At 50.2% G+C, this 22,153-nt stretch overlaps 1 protein-coding gene across 1 annotated transcript in view; it reads left to right on the top strand.

Annotated features, from left to right (window-relative positions):
* The window catches only part of ABHD2 (abhydrolase domain containing 2, acylglycerol lipase), a 95,844-nt gene that overhangs the window by 63,126 nt on the left and 10,565 nt on the right, over positions 1 to 22,153 (top strand). The window contains exons 5-6 of the mRNA XM_004763767.3: positions 343 to 510; positions 14,109 to 14,292. Coding sequence (XP_004763824.2) covers positions 343 to 510; positions 14,109 to 14,292 — 352 coding nt within the window. The remainder of the gene's footprint in view (positions 1 to 342; positions 511 to 14,108; positions 14,293 to 22,153) is intronic.

Here is a 22,153-nt window from a genome sequence, read left to right as displayed (position 1 = left end):
GTGTGGCTGAGTAATTTTGTATCTGCTGAATCTAATAATAAAAAATTGAGATTTAAATTGTTTTCATTTCACCTTTGTAGTCATTAATTTTTATCGTATTTTTCAAAATTGTCTGTCCACGATTGGGAATTTTAACAACTGACCCTTCACCGTAAATAGTTTGAGAAGCGCCCATCAGGCTAACTCCACCCGAGAAGGGAAAGACGCTTCTTCCCAGAGAACTTAGTGGAAACATGGATGTCAGTTTCCCACCTGCTGTTTTCTAGGCCAGTGATGTATCGTCATGGCCATTTATCATCACGCCTCATGCGGTTCATGGGGATTTTTCTCTTTACCCCATAGATGATGTTACCATGGTCATCTGCCCGGGAATTGCCAATCACAGCGAGAAGCAGTACATCCGCACCTTTGTGGACTATGCCCAGAAAAACGGCTACCGGTGCGCCGTGCTCAACCACCTGGGCGCCTTGCCCAACATTGAGCTGACCTCACCGCGCATGTTCACCTACGGTAAGGCCACGGCCACGTGGAATCCCCCTTATCCTTCTCACTACGAGCGCACTGTCCCTTCCGTCCTGCTGTACCTTTCTAAGTTCAGAATTTATGCCACTCTGGAGAGGCAGCAGGGCTCGGGGTTACGCCAGCAGCTGGTGTGTATGGGGCATTTACGATGCCATGCTTCAGGTCAGCCTTTCAGATGGGCCCGGAACCTCCCCCAGCGCATCCTGCCTCCTGGAGACCCAGTGAAAGTCAAGGGGGCAGGACGTCCCCGCTGCCCTCTGCTGGTGGTTAGGTGTCAGAGCAGGGCCAGGGGCCCCCCTGCAGCCCACGCCTGGCACCACTGAGCCATCCCCACCCCAGTTCTCCAGGACTTTTGTGACTGGCAGCGGGCAAGGGTTGCGATGAGGCACATGCATGTCTTTGGGAAGGAAATCTGGCATATCAGTGACTCACAGGTTCCAAGTTCCTTGCAGAGAGTAACCGGATCTCAAGACAAGTGCTTCTTGCCTCTAACTGAAGTCCCGTGTTAACGAAGGCTCTGTCTTCCAGGCTGCCCGTTCTTGATTCTTATTTTTAAATCTCCCTTCATATTATAGACGCACACATAAATAATAAACACATAAGATTTGTGTTTGAATACACACAAACACTGGGGTTGTTTATAACCAAAGAAATTACTCCGCGTTTTAATGGGAAACAACCAAAAATTGCTTCCACCATCTCTCCATAACTCTAATTTTCGATCGGTTTATCTTCCCATTCTTTCATCTGTGTGTACATCGTTTTTATTTAAAGGCAGTCTTAGTGTGTATATCTGTGGTGACTTAGTTTAAATAATCTTATATTCGCTAGCATAAAGGTGCGTAGTCACTACATTTAATCTTTTTAAGAGCCCCGTTGCTATTATTATTCCATTATTGTTTATCTAACCCTTCCTCTTTGTAGTCCATTTAGTTTAGAGTTTTTTGGCATTTTAAATAATGATGCTACAAATATCTTTCGCATAGAATTTGTTTTTACTCTTTAATGACTACTTTGGGCTGAATTTCCAGGGCTAGAATTTCAGAGTCGACATTCTGTGTGCCTGTTTGTCCATATTGTCAGACTGTCCTCCAGCAAGGCTGTGCCGGTTTATGCGGCTGCTGGTGACGTGTAGGGCACGGGTAGGGAGGCATGAGCGGGACACCTGTTCTGGGCCCACCAGGCTGCCCCGCACCCCGCTGCTTCTCGTCTCACTCCCACGACTAAAGACCCCGTGTTACAGACTCTTCTGCTCAACAGTTGGTCGGTGGCCTGAAGATAGAGGTGGAGATCCAGATTTACAAATCACTCAGGAACAGAAGAGTGAACGAGTAGGAGACGGGATTGGATCCAAAAGGCAGAAACAGGCAGACTCTCACAAAAGTGAGAACAATGGGCAAGGATTACAATAAGGACCTGTACGTGGATATAAAAATCCATCTGCCCAATTTGAGAATGAGGAGGCACGGCTTGGCCTCACTCAGGACCGCAGACAGAGACAGACTTGGGAGTGCCGTCTAACCGCACGAACTGCCACAAACAAGACGAGATACCAGCAAGGGCACTTAACGTGTGCCTGACCCTGTGCTGATGTCTCACACAGACATCACCCCTTTCATCTCCACAGCAGCCAGCGGGACACTTAGTGCAATTGTGATGAGAAGCCACCCAGAGGCACAGAGAGGTCATGTAACTGGGGCAAGGCATAGAGCTGGTAAGCAGGAGAGCTAAGAGAAGAGCCTGGGTCTGGCTGCTCCGGGGTCCGGGATCATGTCAGAGCTAGCAAAAGTGCTGGGTGTGTGTGGTCCAGGCCCCCCTGCCCCCAGGAGTGCTGTGCCACGGGTCATGGGGAAGGGACACTAGGTTGGGAGACATTTGCACACAAGCTGGGGGATTTGCTGAAGGAGCAGAGAAGAGTGGGCGCGGTATGGCACAGGGACCATCACAGAGAAGGTCCCCTCGCCCCCGCCGCTGACTTAACAATCAGTTCCAGATTCTTCAACAGCCCCAAATGGGGGTCACAATTGTCCAGTTAAACTTGGGTTACTAAGGACTTAGCAGGTAGCTGAGCACCTAACATATAGTATCCATTCATTAAATGTTCAGTTCGTCCTTATTCAAATACTTGAAGATCTGTTCATGCAAGCTAGGGATTGGCCACGCTCTCTGCCGCCCAGATAAATAAGACACGTTCCATCAGTAAATCACCATGCCACAGGATGATGGGGGAGGCAGCAGCGGAGAGAAACCCGCCTGTCTCCATAGGCAAGCGGTGGTGTTGCGGAAGGAAGGATTCTTCCCGGAACAGCATCAGAACTGGGTCCTTGAGGTCCCAGGAGTTGGAGCTCCTAAACAGAAGGGAGTGGGCTCGGGGTGGCGTGGTATGTGGGGGCTGGTGAGCTGGATCCCCGCAAGGAGAATCCACGGGGCGAAGTCAGCCCGTCCAGGGAGAAGTCAGCCCCCCAAGGTTTTCAAAGTCAGTTAACCGTCTCCTGTCATTTGCCGTTGTTACAGTTTGTTTCATCAGCATTTTAGAGGTAAACTCCTATAGTTGGTCGCACTCTGGTAGTTTTCCAGGAGGGCGGATGACCCAGAAGATATGTTTCCTCTTCAGTGTTTAAAAAAATTTTTTCTGTTAGAGAAATGTTCAAAAGTAGAGAGAATCGTCAAATGAGCCTCTGTGTACGCACCCTCCAGCCTCAACAGTTACTCAGCTTACGGCCAGTCTCATTTTACCCACAACCCCCTTCCTGCCCTTTCCTGCCCTTTCGAAGATTATTTTGGAGTTTGTCCCAAAAAGCCCTTCCTTCCATCTGTGACTATTTTGGTGTATGATGCTAAACTATGCAGACTCTTTGTAAACTGCTGTAGTTTGCTAGGACCGCCCTCACAAAATACCGCCATCTGGGTGGCCTCAAGGACAGACCCTTACCCTCTCACTGTTCCCGGAGGCCCGGAGTTCAAGTTCGAGGTGTGGGCCACCTCCCCAGGAGAGCTTCTCTCCCAGGCTTGTAGGTGACGGTCTTCTCCTTGTCTTGTGTGTCCGAGTGTGTGTGTGTGTCTCTCTCTGTCTGTGCCCTCCTCTCCTCATGAAGACACCAGTCAGGCTGGATTAGAACTCAACCCCAATGACACTGTTTTAACTTAATTATTTCTCTAAAGGCCCTTTCTCCAAATACAGTCAGATTCTGAGGCAGTGGCAGCTAGGACTCCAACATATGAACTGGAGAGGACACGGTCTGGCTCCTAAAATAATTAGCACAATGTCACCGTCACACCAGCGGTCCCTAACAGCCCTTCATTTCCCTAGCTGACTTCTTTCTTTGTCCGTGACTCAGGCTCCAAATCCATTCCTTACATTGCGGTTGGATGATCGGTTTCTTAAGCCTCTTCTATTTATTTTATTATTTAGTATTACTGTTCCCTCCCTCTGCTTTTCAGTGGAAAAGATAAAAAAAAAAAAAGCAGAGCCGTCTTAAGCCTCTTTTCAATCTCCTTCCCTTCGCCGTTCATAGACCCCCAACTGCGTCAGCCTGGTCCGTGCGGGAGGACTGGATGTGATGTTAAGGGCTCTCTGGCCCGAGGGCTGCCTGTCACAGGTGTGCCCCAGCTCTGTCTGGACGGCCCTTCTCTGGTCTTCACTTAGCTACTTCTTGTCGTTCAGGTCTCAACTAAGATGTCACCTTCTTGGAGAGTCCTTGTCCCCTGCTCTCAGCCCCTAGTCATTCTCTAAGCCCCAGTCTCCCCAAGGCCATTTGATGGGAGCCAGCTGTCTCTGTGCTCCCTGGGGTGGCTCCCCATGCCCAGAATCCTGCTCGGCCTCCAGAACGTGCTCGCGGCATCAATGCTGACTGTGGACCAAGGTGAGGGCCAAGAGATGACTGTCTATAAGGTGATCTTGGCAAACCGCGTCTCAAACTCATGCCCCTGATGGTCACAGGAGCCTTCCCTTGTGCGAGCCGCACTGCTCTCGAGCAGAGGACGGGCCGACGAGTCCCTGCAAACACCCCTCTGTGGCCACTGGAGACTGATCTTGACCCGAGGAAAAGTAAAGAGGGGATTAACAGGAAACTTTCCATTCTTCTTTGCCCGTTAAATACCGCCCCCTCCCAAGGTCTCTCTAAGAAAATTGTAGAAGACCTTTCCCCACTTATCAGACTGACTGTTCCAGAGCACATAAGCACCGGTCCCTTGCCACTGGACATCTTTGCTGATGTGATTGGAAAGTGTGAAAAACAGATCTCTCGCACATGGAAGAATTTCCTAAATGGGTACTTAGGCATTCTCGTGACTTAGAGTCCTTCATGCTGCCTTTGAAGGATGAAATCATTAAGGAAAATCCTGAATGACAGCACTTCCCATGTAGCTTCCACTGATCCACGAGTGCCAGGGTACCTTGAGCCTTCTTCCGATCCTCGCTGACATCTGGATGTCGATGCTAGTGTCCCCACGTCACAGGCTTGCCCAGGGTCCCACCCCTCGTAAGTGGCAGGAGCAGCCTTCAGACTGTGTGGTGCTCCCCAGTCAGCACCAGTCCGGGGTGGTGCACGTTTCCCATGCAGGGTATTTTCCGTGAGGACTGGACAGGAGGAGGGAGGCAGCTGAATGTTTCAGGCAACTTTTCCCCCACTCGGTGGCAGTGGTCGTTATTGTTTATATGAATAGTGTTTGTTGTGTAGTGGGCACTATTCTGAGTACTGATAGGATGTATTAAACGGGCCGTCCCCCTTTTACAGACGAGGAACCTGAGGCCCAGCAAGATTGTATAACTTGCTCTGGATCACAAAGCTGATGAGCAGGTGGCCCAGGTTTCCCATCCAGATGGTCTAGTCCCGAAGCTCGCGCTTTTGAACTGCAGGCCACATCACCTCTCTGTGTGAGGGACTGTGTTCTACTGAGACTTCTCAGGAGCAAGGGGGGAGCTCCCACTTGGACACGTAGGTTTAAGGCAAAAGCGCATCCCCGAGCTTCTCAGAGCCCTGGCAGTGGGCCTGGTGGGTCCGGGCTCTGCTCTTCAGGGCCTGCCGCCTTGCAGCTTCTGGGCTGCTGGGGAGCTGCTCACCATTGGATGGGGAGGTGGGGAGCACAGTCAGAATCAGTCTGAGCTTCTTGGCTGGGTCTGTCTATAAAGAACATTGTTCAGACATTGTCCTTTTCAGGAGCAGGGACCAGATTCTGGTTTTCAATTTATTTTTTTAAGATTTTATTTATTTATTTGACAGACAGAGATCACAGGTAGGCAGAGAGGCAGGCAGAGAGAGACGGAAGCAGGCTCCCTGCTGAGCAGAGAGCCCGATGCGGGCTCAATCCCAGGACCCTGGGATCATGACCTGAGCTGAAGGCTGAGGCTCAACCCACTGAGCCACCCAGGTGCCCCCTGGTTTTCAATTTTTATGTGATTTTTTGTATTCGTCTCCAACAGATGGTACATCACTTTGAGGGAGAGGCTCAGGAAATGCCCCCATAAGGAAAGAGCCTATATTTTAGCATCTAGCCAATGGGGGTTTGAACATCTAGTTCACCCAGGTTGTTGAGAAAGTGAGCATTAATATAAAAGTGTGGCGCACGGAGTCCAGCAAGTAGTAGGAAATAGCAGTGACTTTTTCTGTTTTCCGGGAGCCAGCTTGGAGGAGAGAAGGTGGACATTGACTTGAACAGTCAGATGATCTCGCCTCTGCCTCAGCCCTGTGCAGCTGATTGTGTGTGAACGTTTGCAAGGACCGTTGAGAACTGGGCTTGCTGAGCCGAGAATTCTTTCTGTCTTGAGCGTACTCCTAAGTTATGACTTTATACAGAGACAGCCGGGCCCCGGCGGTGACCTCGAAGGATGCAGTCCGTGCTTTCTAACTGCACAGCCTTGAGAACTGGCGCAATGTGGCCTGGCTCAGGGTGTTGGGCGCCAGGGCTGGGGTCGCGTGTCTCAATGCTGCTGGCTGCTGGGTGCACAGCCAGCTCCAGCAGTTATTATGGGCAAGTTGTTTTTATTGTCGCTCATGCTCTTTTCGCTGTATTTTAGCCTTCTAAAAATTCGTTTCATTCTTAAAAAAAATTCCTCACCACTTGCTTCAGTAGAGTTCATATATATATATGTTTTTGAGAGAGAGAACATGTGCTCAGGGGAAAGGCGCAGGAGAGGGAGAGAGAGAATCTCAAGCAGGCTCCACATCCAGCATGAAGCCCAATGCAGGGCTCGAACTCACAACCCTAAGATCATGCCCTGAGCCGAAATCAAGAGTCAGATGCTTCACCCGCTGAGCCACCCAGGTGCCCCTATAATTCATAGATTTTTTTTTATCTAGGATCTATTAAAATATTTCTTGTATGATGAGTGAAATTGGATTAAATTAAATGACATTATCTGATCTGACCATAAATAAAATGTGAAGCCATTAGGATGACAAGAGTGAAACCTGCAAGAATGAAATTTATCAGGCTTTTAAATTTCTTCCTGAGCTTGGGTACTTTGCTGGAGCAGACCAAATATACAACGCTTTCATGTGGAAGCAATCAATAAATAACACTTAAAAATGATAAGCGATGTAGACGTCTTGAAGATTTTTTTGAAGTGTATTTCTTCTAAAGGGCCTAATCTTTAATTGAAACACTATAGCAATGGACGTGTTGGCTGACTCTCTATTGACCAAATTGATTTTCTAACCCAGACACTGTTAGGAATATAAGTACTTTTGTCAGGGGTGATGCAGGAGACCAGTAAATTAAGGAAGCATTTTGTTTCATCTTTCTGTCTTTGGCTAACTGCCTTATCCCGGCAGGGTTCACGTTCAGAGCAGAGTACAGCTGCGCCCAGTCCACCAGCCAGGGGAGGACCAGACAACCAGCATTATCCAGCTGTGCTTATTCTGACCTCCGTTTCAAAGACTGCTCTTGACGTTGAGCCAAGTGACAAAGAGACCATGAGTCTGATCTTGAGGATGAGAGAGCAAACTTGGGATTTTTAAAGTCACTTCTGTATCAGGTGAAAGGAATTAGAACAGTCTGGCATTGGCCCCCCACAAGGTGACCAAGTCCTTGGGCTCACAAGCCTCCTGAGAACTTAGTACCCATCTCTGACCAAACACCAAGCTGGGGCATTGTGACATTGAACATGATCTCAGAAGATTTAAATTGCACTCTCTGGGTATTTATACACAGAAGTGGGCCCTTCCCTTATTTCTAAATGCTTGAGTTTCTGGCAACAGATGTCAAGTTGAGAAGAGGGGACTGAAATCCCAGCACTGTCTTCTGTTGCTTGCAAGAGTCCTGTAATGTCCAGCTGAGTTTAATACTGGAAATTTTTGTTTTGTAAACTATCATTTGGAACCACAAGGGAAGGCCAGAAAACTCTGCCTTGCTTAGAAGGCAGCATTTCAGTCTTAGAAGGGAGGGAGGCCCCGTACCTGGGGTGACCCCATAATTGAGCCTCCCAGCTGCGTTACTTTTGAGAGTGAAAGAGGACCTTACTCATACTGCGTCAGAATGACAGACATAGTCCTGGACTCTCCCAGGCAAACGAGGATGTACGGCCACCCTGCTTAGTTAGCACGCTGTGGAGATCACCCAGGATCCAAGACGTCTTGCTGTAAGGAGGTGCCAACAGTGATTTTTAAGGAACTTCTATTTTGTTTTTATGCTGCTCAATCTAGCCGAAGATCTTTGATTAGATCACGAACACAGATGTTTTGATAAGCTTCTCATATCTACCATTTTAATGGACGTGGCCTCAGTTTTGGGTCGTCTCCATGATTCCAGATTGACAACCACGAGTCGCGTGGCCTCCGCAACAGTTGAGTGTTAGCGCGGCACGAGGACACGGAGAGGAGGAAGGAGGAGACGGGTGAGGAGAGGCAGGACGAGACAGTGAGGGGGTGGGTTTGCGGAAGCTCAAGCATCTTGGTAAACCATCTTGCGAGATCACGTGCCGGAGCCCCTGTGCGTGGAGCTGGTGCCGGGGGGGGGGGGCCCGCGTTAGGGACTGCGACCGGGGGCAGTAAATAACCAGAGAATCGTGGAGGAGCCAGGCTCTGGCTTCCAGGATCAGAGCTGGATCCTTCACTTTCAGCTCGAGGAGGGCAGGGCGAGGTATTCTGTACTTGCGCAAAGGAAGCTGAAAGCGCTCACTTGTGAAAATCCATTTCAGAGATAAGGACGCGCCCAGCTCCTCTGGGGCACAAAGAGGGCTCTCGCTTTATTCCTGCAGCTGTTTTCCTCTCAAGTGACTCAGCCGTGCGATGGCCTTCACAGCTCTGAGAAACGACAGGGGCTGCTGGCCCTCAGACACCCGCCGGGAGCCACGCTCTTAGCCTGCCCACATCACTCTCTTGGATCGCACATAGTGGGAAAGATACCAAGCTGCTCTGTGACAGTGCTGTCAGCACCGTCATGCCGGCCAGTGTCGTGTGCTTTGGTGCCACGTGATTCAGACCTCCTCCTCACACTGCTAACACGTGTGGCACCCCCACCACGCTCCCGGCCCGGGCCTGGCAGGGGGAACCTAGAGATGACTCAGGGTCTCCATCCACAAGGGGCACCTAGTCCCAACATCCCCGTGTTCAAGCCTACTTTGTCACATTAGCGCCGCTGGGAAATGGCTTCTGTCAAAGTAGCTTTCGAGTAGCCTTAGCCTTGTTTTTCTTGAGGGGTGTGAGGCTGAAGAAAATCTCTTTCCTGTTCGCAGCAGGTTGGCTTTCCAAGATGCTGGCCCTGCGGTACTCATCTCTCCAAAGCCAGGTTGGTGTCTCAAGTTTCCTCTTGCCTTTAAAAGCTGCAGCAAGATTAGATCCCCAAATCTTGTTACCGGTGCTAATCCCGTAAGGATTAAATACACAGCCTCATTAAAATCCTTCTCGTATGAAAGAACAGATCTGGGGAGCTTTATGAAACAGTCTGGGGAGCGGCTCGCAGTCACCCAGGGTGTTTGGTAAGCTGTCACCAGGTGGCAATCCCAGGAGGACCCAGGGCCTAGCAGAAGCGAACGCTGTGCCCTTGTCTGGGAAGGACAGGCAGCTCTTCACACGACACCCAACAGCTTGTCCGGCTTTAGGCAGGGCTGGCCCTTTATCCGGATCAGGTGTGTTTGGATTTAATTAAGTGGAGGCTCCCCAGGTGCCTACACGATTAGCTGTAATTGCTCCTCGGTGGGGTAGCAAATCTGAATTTTGTAACTGCCCCAGTGACATCTGAACGAACATCTGCTCTAGGTCTCAAAGAATTAGTCTCAAACCCGAGTCAAGATAGACAGGTCCAGGAGCGCCCGGCTGGCTCCTTGGGTGGAACACGTGACTCTCCGTCTCGGGATTGTGAGTTTCAGCCCTGCACCGGGTGTAGAGATCGCATAAATAAATAAGACTTTTAAAAAATATTTTAAAAATACAATTTTTTAAAAAAGGCCTACAAGGAATCCGATGACGAGAAAGCAAAGACTTTTAATGATGAAAAAATAAATCCCTACAGTACTATTACTTGTGTGGGTTTGTGCCGTGAGGCAAAGGATGGGGTTTGGGGTTAGATGTGGGTCCAAAGTCCAGTGCTCCCCCTGGCTCACTCTGTGAGGTCGGGAGAGTCATGTCATCCCTTCCAGTCTTTCCCCGCTGTGGGTATGTTCCCAGGACAGGGCCTGGGACACAGCGTGCCCAGGTTCTCATCTGTTCATTTAGGTACTAAGGACCGAGTGGCCACCCAGTGCCTGGGCACATGGATGAAGTGCAGAGCAAGACCGAGAATATCTCTACTGTACGGAGCGCATCACCTAGTATAGTTCCCTCCATGTTCGAACAAAACAAAGAGTAATAAATAGTCAAGGGATGAATGAAATTAGGCAGAACCCCAAGGAAATGGCAGAAAAGTAAAGATTTTAGTAACAATTTAAAATAAGTCCCTTAATATCATTTCTCATTTGGGCAAATAATGTTCCCATCTCAAACAGCACAAGCCTCCGCTCCAGCTTGAGGGACGTGCTGGGTGTCTAGAGCCTCGCAGAACCTGCTTCAAAGGGATTTTAACATATTTTTTATTCTTTATTTTCACTGGGTTTTTTTTTTTAAGATTTTATTTATTATTTGACAGGGAGAGAGACACAGCGGGAGAGGGAACACAAGCAGGGGGAGTGGGAGAGGGAGAAGCAGGTTCCCCCCCTGAGAGGGGAGCCCGATGTGGGGCTCGATCCCAGGACTCTGGGATCATGACCTGAGCCGAAGGCAGACGCTTCACCAACTGAGCCACCCAGGTGCCCCTAAACTGTTTGTTTTTTTAACTGGCTGGAATTTTATTGAAAAACTGGTGTGTGTATGTAATAAAACCATTCCAGAGGGACAAAAGTCTGTCTGCCATGAGTGAAACTGTGTCTCTCTCCCACCCTCAACCCTCAGCCTTCTCTCTAGGAAGTCAGTTTCCGCCGCGGTTTTTCAGTGAGTGTTCGATCAGAGAGGAGTGTGCGTATAATCCCTTTAAAGCCAGAGCACGCACTGTACATGGTGCCGACTCCGGCGCTAGTCCCTGGTGTGGTCAGAGTCACTCCATGTCAGCGGGTTGGACTCGACCTCATTCTTTGTCATAGCGACTTCCCTGGGCCTCAGCTGTTGGAATTCCCCCTCCCCGTCTGCTACCAGCAATGATGCAGTGAACATTCTTGCTCACCTGTCTTTGCACGTACGGGCATACCTCTTTGCACACCTACAGTATAAAGGACCCAGAGGTGGAATTGCTGGCTCTGAGGTTGGTACTGGGACCGGCTCTAACAGACCTTACCGTGTTGCCTTCTGAAGGCGGGGCCAGTGTCCACCCCTACCTCAGTGGGCGGGCTGGGGGGCGGTGCCTGTTACCCATACCCCTCAGACCCAATCCGAGGCATTGTTGACTTTTTCTAGCAAGGGCAATGGAAAATGATTCCTAACCTTCTTTTGAATTTGCATTTGTCTAAGTCTGCGCCACATGAAGCATCTTTTTGAATTGCGCTTTTAAAGGACAAAAGAAACAGAAAATCGAAGATTTCCTCTGCCTTTTTTATCAGCCAGAACAGTGGTTCTCAAAGTGTGGTCCCTGGATTCACAGCCATAGCGTCGCCTGGCAACTGGGTAGAAATGCAAATCGTGATCCCACCCAGACCAGACCCCCTGAGTCAGAAATTCTGGAGGCAGGGCCCAGCAGTCATGTGTCTGGACCCTCTGTGTGGTTCCCACCCTTTGAGTTTCTGAGTCAGTGAGTGGGGTGCGACCCAAGAACGTGCATTTTGAACAGCTGATGCAGCTGGCCCAGGGACCATACTTTGAGAACCACTAGGCGGCTGCTAGCGCTTCAGTCTTACTGTGATTTAACCTTGATGCTGCTCTTCTGGTTCACTCTTCACAAGAAAGGTTACCAGAAAGGACTTGTATGTATTAGGGGCTTTAAAGACTGGGCATTTGGTGGACAGAGGAGGTGTCTGGTTGTATAGAAACCTGGCTTTGAGGAGCTACTCGGAAAGCTGCTACCAGGCCAACCGCCCTCCTGCGGAAGCTTCCAGAAGGCAGAACAGTGCTTTCCCATGGGAAGGTTGCTTACTGCAAGCGGACAGGAAGGGAGGTCTGTAAAGGGATGGCCAAGAGGCAGAGCGAGAGTATGCTCTAGAAACCGCTTTCCCAGATTTGCCAGAGCCCAGCGGGCCCTGTTCCTTGCAGTGGTGCTTCTCAGCCCTGCCTGCACTTTGGAGGCCCCTGGAGGTCTGGGGAAAGACCAGGCCCCACCCCCAGACAATTCAGAGTTACTGAATCTGGGAGGGGCCCAGGCATTAGTGGCGTGGTTTTACAAGATCCCCCTGTGAGTTTAATGGGTGTCTGATCGATACAGTTGGATCGAAGAACACTGCTTTGGAGAAAAATCTAGAAATCTAGATTGGCCTTTTCAAGTCTTAATCCACAATGACTTGTTTAAAGTAATTTAAGCCATGGCTTACATGCTTTGGGAGGTGTTTACATGGGTTTAAGTGGGTACAAATTCAGGGAACACTTTCCTGAGTATTATGTTATGCCTCGTCAAATAAAAATAAAAAAGAATAGGGCGGGGGCGCCTGGCCAGCTCAGTCAGTGGAGCGCACCTTGCTTGATCGCTGGGTCATGATTTCAAGCCCTATGTTGAGGGTAGAAATGACTTTTTAAAAAGGGGCAGATCTCTGTGTATTGTTACATAGTGGTTTCCAAGACATTGTTAAAAAAAAGAAAGAAAGAAAGAAAGAAAAACAAAGTAAACAAGGCACTAAATAATCTGTGTGCTACCACTGACATTTTTTCAAGGAATACAAGAAGTTACCCGATACCACATCTCTAATGTTACTTGAATTTTGTGCCATATGAGTGTTTTACCTAGTCAAAAAGACTGTTAATGTAGGTTCCTGGACCTGGCCCCCATCTTACTGAATCAGCTCCTCTGGCAAGGAAGCCCAGGGCTGCCCAAGCCCAGTGTCCTCTCCAGGTGATCCTCTACCCACTGAAGTTTGAGAACTCCCCCCCCCACACCCCGGCCTGGGGGTTGTGCTGGCCCGGCCAAGGCTGTGTCCCCCTGAGAGAGGAAGCTGTAAGAGGCACTTGCTCCAGACTCAAAGGCAGCATCTCCCATGGCTTGCTGGTTAGGGAAAGAAGCTGTTCAACTCTCATGAGGGACGGCCACACCTCGGAGCGGGTGCCGAGGTCAGCAGCCTGTTTCCACCGTGAACCCATAGTCTCCTCCTTGCTGGTCTGTTGTGTGGACGTGTCTAACCAACATCCCTGACTTTTCCCGCTAGGTTTTATTTTAAACTGGCTCCCCAAGTAGCCTGGGGTTGGGGCTTAGAAGGGTGTGACAAATCCCTTCACCCATGGACAGCACTAACCTCCTCCTCTCTGCAAAGCCCTCCTCTTAGCAAAGCCTCGGAGAGAGCACAGCTTCTCAGTTGATCCCAGTGGGACTGACTGAGATCATGTCTCCTGGACAAACAAGGCTCTCTCCGCTCAGAGGTCTCTCTCCTCTGTGGGTTTCTCAATGAGCCTGCCTCCCTCGGCACGCTGTCCTTACGTCACCAAGGACATTTTATCCCAACCCTATAGAGCATCCTGGCCGTCCCTCCAGACGGAAGTTTGTCTTTCCTTCCTTCCCCCGCGCCGACAGAAGGTCCTGTAAATAACATCCACTTGGTTCTTTTCTTAACACCATGAGTCATGATACACATGGGAATAGCATCCTGTCTTATAGGATGCAAATCCCAAAGGGCTTTGCTGTTGCTTCTGTGTGCGAACTAATGTGCTCACACACACCCTGTATATCTGTTTCGACTTCCTTGTGCCTCCAGGCAGGTTTTGCACAACCCACCTTTGGGGAGCATTACACATCTGTGTGATGCATGGTATCTCCCCTCATGGGCACCACGAAGTCTGGGTCTCCTCTTAGACCGAGGAGCATTCTAGAAATTTCTCTCCAGGTTGCCGAAGAGAAGTGTTTGTGCAGATGCCTCCCTCCCTCTCTCTCTCTCCATACACACACACACGCACCCCTCTGTTAGCACCTTGGCACTCAGTCGGGAACCCTCCAGCTCATTTTGTTGCACCTGAAATGACTATGTGGCCTCGCCTCTCTGCCCACAGGCTGCACCTGGGAGTTTGGAGCCATGGTGAACTACATCAAGAAGACGTATCCCCAGACCCAGCTGGTGGTCGTGGGCTTCAGCCTGGGTGGTAACATCGTGTGTAAATACTTGGGGGAGACTCAGGCAAACCAAGAGAAGGTCCTGTGCTGCGTCAGCGTGTGCCAGGGGTACAGCGCTCTGAGGTGAGTGACGTCTGCGCCTCCGTCCCTCACCTCCCTCGGGTGTGTGTGGAGATGGCCTGGGATGCCAGCTCACGTCTGCAAAGACCGGAGGAAACGTGGTGGCGGGCTGAGCTGAAGTGTGTGGGTCCTGGAGTCACCCTGTCTTGCTTTCACGTCATACCCTGGAGCTGTCTTACCAGACTCCTTGAGCCCGATCTGCAGCTCTGTTGGGGGATGAGATCTGTAATGGAATATGCCGAAGTCCCTTCTAACAACTGCGGTTTCCCTCTGGAGTCTTGTGAGGGACCTTCATCTGTTCATGCTCCAGGAGTTTTTGTAGGGCCATGGGTTTATGGAAGACTGCACGAGCTGGAATCTGAGAGCCGGGCCTTGTGATCGCAGAGCCCTCCTGCCTCTGGGAACACTGGGTCTCGGAGGGTGTGGGGAAGGGGTCTGTCGAAACCACTTCATCTGTGCCCTCGCCTTCAAGTGTCCATCTCCTGTGGACATCCCAGACATCGCCATGATGGAGATGACCTGGCGGATAAAGGTTTACCTCACCCCTTAGTCTCCTGCCAGCAGAGCCCCCCAGGATGAGCCCAAGGAGGGCGTTCTCATCAGCTCTGCCTTCTCGTCGAGAGCAGGGTATCCCCGATGTCTCGAGAGTCACTGCACACGCACGCGCACGCACACACACACACACACACACACACACGTCTCCACACTCTTCACATGCATTCACATTCTTGCCACACTCGCTCTCCCTGATCATGTCTTCTGTATTTCACATGCGTATAACCAGTTATTAAAGATGTCTTGGAGAAATCCAGAATTGCATAGGAAAGTAAAAAAAAGCCTTACTGATCCCACCTAATACTGAACAGTCCTGAGAATTAAGAAGGAATTCCTGCCCTTCTGCCTCACCGGTATCTCTCACCATGTAATTTCAGCCTGTTTCAGCATTTTCTGATAGAGGCTGCCTGTTATTTCTAAAAATATATATTACTGGAATTTGAAACCAGCACATCCAAAGGGCAAATGCAGGCCCAGAATTCAGGCTCTGCCCATGAGGCGTCAAGCTGGCCAAAAAGGAGGGTTTAAATATGCCCCAGTGAAGACCTGAAACACATACCCAATGGAAGCTTCCCTGAGTTCTAGAGCCGAAGGCTGGGTTCTGGTTCTCCTCACCTGTGACGGGGATGACAACAACGCTGAGTAGTCTCGACCCCGTAGCGCCATGGTGAGCATCAAAGGAGGGAGCCCATGTTTATGCAGGACGGCTGTGTAGAAAGTTGGTAACTGGTAATTATCCGCAGTCACTGGGAGACTAGAAGTAGGGGTTAGGCCAGTCAGTCGCAAAGACCAGTCTGACTGGCTGATGACTGTTTCACTCCATTAAGAATCACCTGGGGAAAAAAAAAAAAAAAAAAAGAATCACCTGGGCAGTTGTCTTGGAAATAATTCTTGGGCCCCAGCCCTGGAGATGCAGACTCAAAAATCCAGGGCATGGGGCCAGGAATCTGCATTTGGACACATTTCACAAGTCACTTCCTGTATGTAGCCACAGTTAGCTGCCACTGGGGACATCAGCGACCTGCTCCCGCTATGCTGTCACCGGATGACGTGGGTCCCCTCATCCTCCTGCTAGGAATCCTCCCCCTCAGTCCCCTCTGTGCTCTGGAGAGCCAGCTGAAAGGACATGTCCCTTTATCTTGGCTGGACTAGAAATATCCAGTTCCCAATTCATAGCCACTATGTAACCGGAGTTCACCGAAATCCCACCCTGCCTGGCCGCGGGGATAGTAAGGGCCCTACTGCAGGAGTCAGGGGAGCGGGGCCTGGCATGAGGACCCCACCGGCTCTCACCTGACACATGGTCCCATTTTCAGCCAGCCTGCTGTCACCTGAGAACTGGGATCGCTCGAGTCCCTTCCTAAACTCAGCGGTGTGGAACCACTGTGAGCACGGACTTTGTGTTCAGAGAGCCCAGCATTTGCTAAGGAGGAGGATGCAGGACAAGTTTGTTTTCATTTTTTTTTTATCCCCAAACACAGAATCTTAAGTGACCGCCCTGGCTTTCCTTTTGCTGCACGAGCGCCACCTGCCGTTGGCAAGAGCACGTGAAGTGTGTGTTTGGTGAACTCAGATTAGGAAACCTGGGCTCTGGGACCTGGGAGGCGCTGTCCACGCCACCCTTGTTTGAGACCTCAGAGATCTTCAGACTCCTGATGTCTTGCTGTCACATCGACCTCGTCCATCGAGGAGAGAAAGAGGCAGCTTTGCCCCCGGAGCCCAGAGAACTAACATCCTGCAGCCAGACACACTGGAGGGGGTTGGTGGGTCAGGGGGAACCGTCGCTCCATGTGTGCGGGCGCTGCCCGGGCTCAGGTGCCCCCCTACGTTGTTACGAGACCTACTCACTGAAGGACAGTGCCTTCCTTTAAACCAGTGTCACCTTTTTCTCCTGCCAAGGCTTGAGGGCGATAAGCCTTCTCAGCACTGGGACGAAGGCAGCCGGCTTCCTTGACGCCGAGGCGGAGCAGGGAGGGCTCGCCTGGCTCTGCAGGCACCGCACGGGAGTCCATGCTGCTGGTAAATCTCCCCTAGTTGAGTCCTGAGAACCGCTTGCCAGAGACCCATCCCCTCCCGCTGGCTTCTCACCCCCGTAGCGCGCCGGCCCTCTAGCCAGAGCCACCCAAGGCCCAGCAGCCAGCGCCCGCTTGCCGTAGTCAGCAGAGCCTCGCCCTCGCTAGAGAAACCCACGTTCATGATGTGCTGAACCGCTGAAAGCGGGGGACAGGTCCCCCGAAAAGACATGCTTCTAGTGGACTTAGCCTCGTGCCTTCAGCACCAGCTGTTGCCTGCTCGTCCTGGAAATGTGTATGGTCAGACTCAGCAGAACTCTGGTTGAATTCCTCATTTGGAACTTTGTTATGAAGACTCCGGGTTGTGAATTTGTCCAGGGAGTAGTGACCAGCCAGGAGTGTGAGAGGGAAGAGATGTTGTCCCAGAAGATGACCCTCAGAGAAGCCCTCCCGCGACTCGTTTGGTTCGTCCCGCTAGACACCCTTCTAGGTAATGGGGACCCAGCTCGAGCAAGACAGAAATCTTTCCTGCCCTTGTAGGACTTAAAGAAAAGGGAAGGGAAGCTTTCATGGACCGGTTTCTGGTAAAATCAATTCTTCATTCCTAAGGAAGTGCTCAACAATCTGGCATTTTAGAATCTGCCAATAATAGCATGATCCAAATACCAGCGTTTCATTTCAGATTGGGTATAAGAGTCTGTGTTTTAGACCTCACAGCACTTCCCAAAAATAGAATGATGTTTGCAAAGCAGCGAACCAGCAAGTACGTGTCAAAAATAGATTACACACTAGGCGGGTTGCCTGGGGGGCTCAGTCGGTTGAGTGTCTGACTCTTGATTTCAGGTCATGATCTCAGGGTCATGGGGTCAAGCCCCATATTGGGCTCCACACTCAGTGGGGAGACTGCTTGGATTTTCTCTCTCCCACTCTCTCTTGCCCCTTCCCCCATCTCTCTATTGAGATAAATTAAGGCTTTAAATAAAATACAATATTACACACTAGGCATATGGTACCGAAGGAGTCCTCATCCATTGGAGGGAGAGGTCAGGGACCTGGGGTCCAGGCCGGGGGAGGGGGCAGGGGCCCCTTCGAGGACAGTAGAGAAGTTACCAGATCTCCCACGTGTAGTCCTGCTTCTGGCTGAGTGGGTGTAGGAGCAGCGCTGAGTCTTCACATAGTGTTTTTAAGCAGGCTTTCCTGCTGCAAAGAAAGCCAGGCCCCATGTTCCTGGCCAAATGGTGTGTATATTCTCTCTTGCTTTGAATGGGCAAACTCTAGAATGTGAATGCATTTATGACCAGAGCAAGGGCTGTCATTCATGAAGTCCTTCTATAGACTTGTCCCTTCATCAGATCTGTGTTTACTGTGGAGGAGCTGTATAACCGTTTTAACAATCAGTAATTTTGTATCAGAGCCAGCGAAGAGGGCGAATCTGCTGAGTTTAGACAAAACTATGTGAGCAGATCTCCAGCCTGGGAAACAGCTCGGCTTTTCCACCAGTGAGCTGTGAAGCGGACCAAATGGCTTGCCCTTGGCATCTTGGGGACTTGTTTTTTATTGCTAATTTTTTTCTACCTGAGAAACGAGGGTGTGCAGCTGACCCTTTCACTTAGTAATCGCATTCCTATAAAAGTACATCCTAAGGGAAAATATTCTGGTCATGCAGAGAGCTGGTTAGTGGGTGGCCTTCCCTACCTTTGTCTGGGCTCCATGCCCCATCCTGCCCCACAGCCTAGCTAGGCTACAGTGAAGGATTCTGGGGCCGCTCCCCAGTACAGAGATGGTTTCCTTTGGCCTGCTCTCTCAAGGCACACTCTGTCCTGGAGCCCTCGTGCCTGGGTCTCTTAGGTGCAGAGGCTCCGCTGTCCTTCCTCCCAGATCCCACACTGTTCCAGGCTGCTCTTGGTTTTGTCCCCACTACAGTATGACTACAGTATGGCCAAGCTAGAGATACCCAGATTGTATCCAGTATGAGAGACGGCCGTAAGTTATGATCCACAAAGTACAATGGTAAACAAGGAATTTTTTTTTTAAATCAAGAAAATATGTGACATGACAATGTATGTATTAAAAATAGGGAGGGGGCGCCTGGGTGACTGTCAGTTAAGCGTCCGACTCTTGATCTCAGCTCAGGTCTTGATCCCAGAGTCGTGAGTTCAAGTCCTGCATTGGGCTCTACACTGGGCCTACTTAAATATAATAATAAAATAATAATACGGGGGAAAATGTGAGGAAGGCAACTATGTGAGACTGTAGTTATAGTTACAGTAGGGTGGAGGGAACGGGAAGTCCTGCTTTAATGGATACAGACTTTCCCATTTGTAAGATGGGAAAGTTCCAGAGATCTAGTACACAACAACGTGACTATACTTACCGCTACGGAACTGTCTACTTAAAAATGGCTAAGAAGGTAAACCCTGTATGTTTTTTACCACCACGATTAAAAATTTAAAAAAAAAAAAAAAAAGACTGTAGGTGGGCAAAGCCTGGAAGAGAAACTCCCCTCCCCAAATAAAAACCGTTTTCTTATGTTGCTGTGGTAGCACTCTGGGGAAATACTTATTCTACCATGATTCTGCGGTTCCGTTAGCATATCACTTTCAAGGTGGGTTTTAGTACTGCCTACACCCACACCCTGGAACTTCATCACCTGCCGTAATTTGCAGCATGCCTGCCCTCTTGTCCCTTTCTGGACTGTTGGAGTCCAAACTGTTGGGCACCCAGTCTCACAGAACCTCTCTCCCTCTGCCACACTTCGTGGCTTCTCGAAGACCCCAGAAACGCAGTTTTGGCCACTCTCACGGCCTTTCAGCACTCTGAGATCTTACTCACTCGAGTCAGGAGATTTGAATGCTTTTGGGTGTTAGGTACGTTGTTTCCCCGGCTCGCTCTCCTCTGACTTCAGTTCCTTTTCATCAATGCTTGGTCCAATCATGGTGCAAAGTACGAGTTGGGAAGTCAAGCTTTCTCTGAGCAGCCCCTCAGCGGTAGAAGCAGATGCTCAGCTCTTCCTTACCCTAGTGGATTGCCCTGCACGTGAGTGTAGATGCCTATCTCATTTGGACCCTCTTGTAAGTGATTTAAAAATCCCATCTCCAGGCACCTGGGTGGCTCAGTGGGTTGAGCCGCTGCCTTGGGCTCAGGTCGTGATCTCGGGGTCCTGGGATCAAGTCCCGCGTCGGGCACTCTGCTCGGCAGGGAGTCTGCTTCCTCCTCTCTCTCTCTCTCTCTCTGCCTGCCTCTATGCCTACTTGTGATCTCTCTCTGTCAAATAAATAAATAAAATCTTTAAAAAAAAAAAAATCCCATCTCCTGGGGCCCCTGGGTGGCTCCGTTGGTGGAGGGCCCGACTCTTGGTTTTGGCTCAGGTCATGATCTCAGGGCCATGAGACTGAGCCCCATGTGGGGCTCCGCACTCAGCAGGGAGTCTGCTTGGGATTCCTTCTCTGTTCCCTTTATACCTTATGCACACTCCAGTCTCCCAGAACCTGAATTATTTCAAAGCAAATCCCAGACATTGAATCATTTTATCCAGAAATATGTCATTTGTTTGCACTAAAAGACACTAAGGACTTTTTCTTAAATTTAAGAGAATATTAAAATGTATTTTAAATATACTTTTCATAAATAAAGGCATGATACGATTATCATACTGAGAAATCAATGATTCCCTTGTACCCCATTTCTACTCAGGGTTCAGATTTCCTTGACTCTTTCACAGAAGTTTTTTAACAGTTGGCTTATTTAAGTCAGGACCCACGTAATGCCTGTGCCTTGCCTTTGTTGAGCTGTCTCAGAAGTTTCTTTGAGTCTCTAGATTCCCCTCCCTCATTTCCTTCCGTATGTTGTTGATATTAAAGAGATCAGAACCTTTTTTAAAAAATATATGGAATGAATGTATTTATAGGGCATTACTCTTTTTTTTAAAGATTTTATTTATTTATTGGACAGAGAGAAATCACAAGTAGATGGAGAGGCAGGCAGAGAGCGGGGGGGAAGCAGGCTCCCTGCTGAGCAGAGAGCCCGATGCGGGGCTCGATCCCAGGACCCTGAGATCATGACCTGAGCCGAAGGCAGCGGCTCAACCCACTGAGCCACCCAGGCGCCCCATATAGGGCATTACTCTTGATTGGGTTTTATTAAGCCAATGCAAAATGAAGTTTCAGTTTCGTACTTCTATACCCAAAGGTGGTGACAGGCTCTCCATATGCTGAGTGGTAAAGCAGAGAAGCTAGGAAGCCGTGCGGGCCAGCACTGGTGGAGCGAGACAATGGTTGCAGTGTCCTCATCCTGGTGGTCCTTGAGCCCTGGGCCCCTGGGGGTCTGCAGAGCCTTTCAGGGAGTGTATAGCCAGCCCCCACCCCAGCTTCCTTCCCTCTGCATCCCCTCCATACGCGGGACATACTAACCAAAGCTAGGAAGTCAGCCAAGGCAGAAATGGCCACGGGCCAAAGAAAGCCGGGACGATGAGACCGGTGTCCTCAGAGACCCTGGGCTCTCTAAGGAAGGGGCAGCCTGGGCCCAAGGTCAGAGGAGGGGTTGCCGGCAGAGGAAACAGGTTTTGATTCATGGATCAAAAGGTGGGTGACTTCCCACCTCCCTCCTCGGTCAGACCACCAGGCAAGTGTCCAGTTCCCTGCCCCCAGTGATCTGGCCCATCCTTTCTGTTTCTGCAGTGTTTGGGAAGACCCTGGTGCATTTATAGAGTGGCCTTTTGACCTTGATGGCAGTCTTAGCCTTAGCCCACAGGTTAGGAGCATGTCACAGACCATGGAAGCCACAGACCGCTTCACTTTTAACCTCCCACTATCTCTTGGTTTTTTAACCACAATATTACAGGAAATGTTTGCCATTCCAAAACTGAAATGTGGAAGCCTTGGGGAAATGACTTTAGAAACTCCCTGGATTTTTCAAAAATACCTGTGAACCACCCAGTCCTCTCCTTGGCCATCTGGGATATGAAACTGACGGGCTGTGCGGGAATGGTGACACCCAGATTCGTTCCCAGGGTGGGAGCAGGCCTCGAGACTCAGACGTCTGCAAGGTGGGGGTTATCGTGGACTCGGTGGCAGCTGTGTTTGGGTTCACAGGCAGAGAAGACAGTGCTGAGCGGGAAGGGCCGAGCCAGGCGGCGAGAGTTAGCACATCGCTTGTTGGCTCACCTGCCATGTGGCCAAGGAAATCTGCTGTGCCGGCGCCTAGAGAAGGTTGCCCCTTATTGCCTCGGTGTGACCCGGAGTCAGTCCCTTGACCTCTCTGAGTCCATGGTGGTCTCCTAATCTAGAGTGGGGATGATC

This window comes from Mustela putorius, unplaced genomic scaffold (genome assembly GCF_011764305.1).
Source record: "Mustela putorius furo isolate JIRA1106 unplaced genomic scaffold, ASM1176430v1.1 tig00003875_pilon_pilon_pilon, whole genome shotgun sequence".
NCBI classification, from domain to species: Eukaryota; Metazoa; Chordata; class Mammalia; order Carnivora; family Mustelidae; genus Mustela; species Mustela putorius.
The sequence above is the reverse complement of the archived record's forward strand: the minus strand, read 5'-3'. Positions and strand labels throughout refer to the sequence as shown.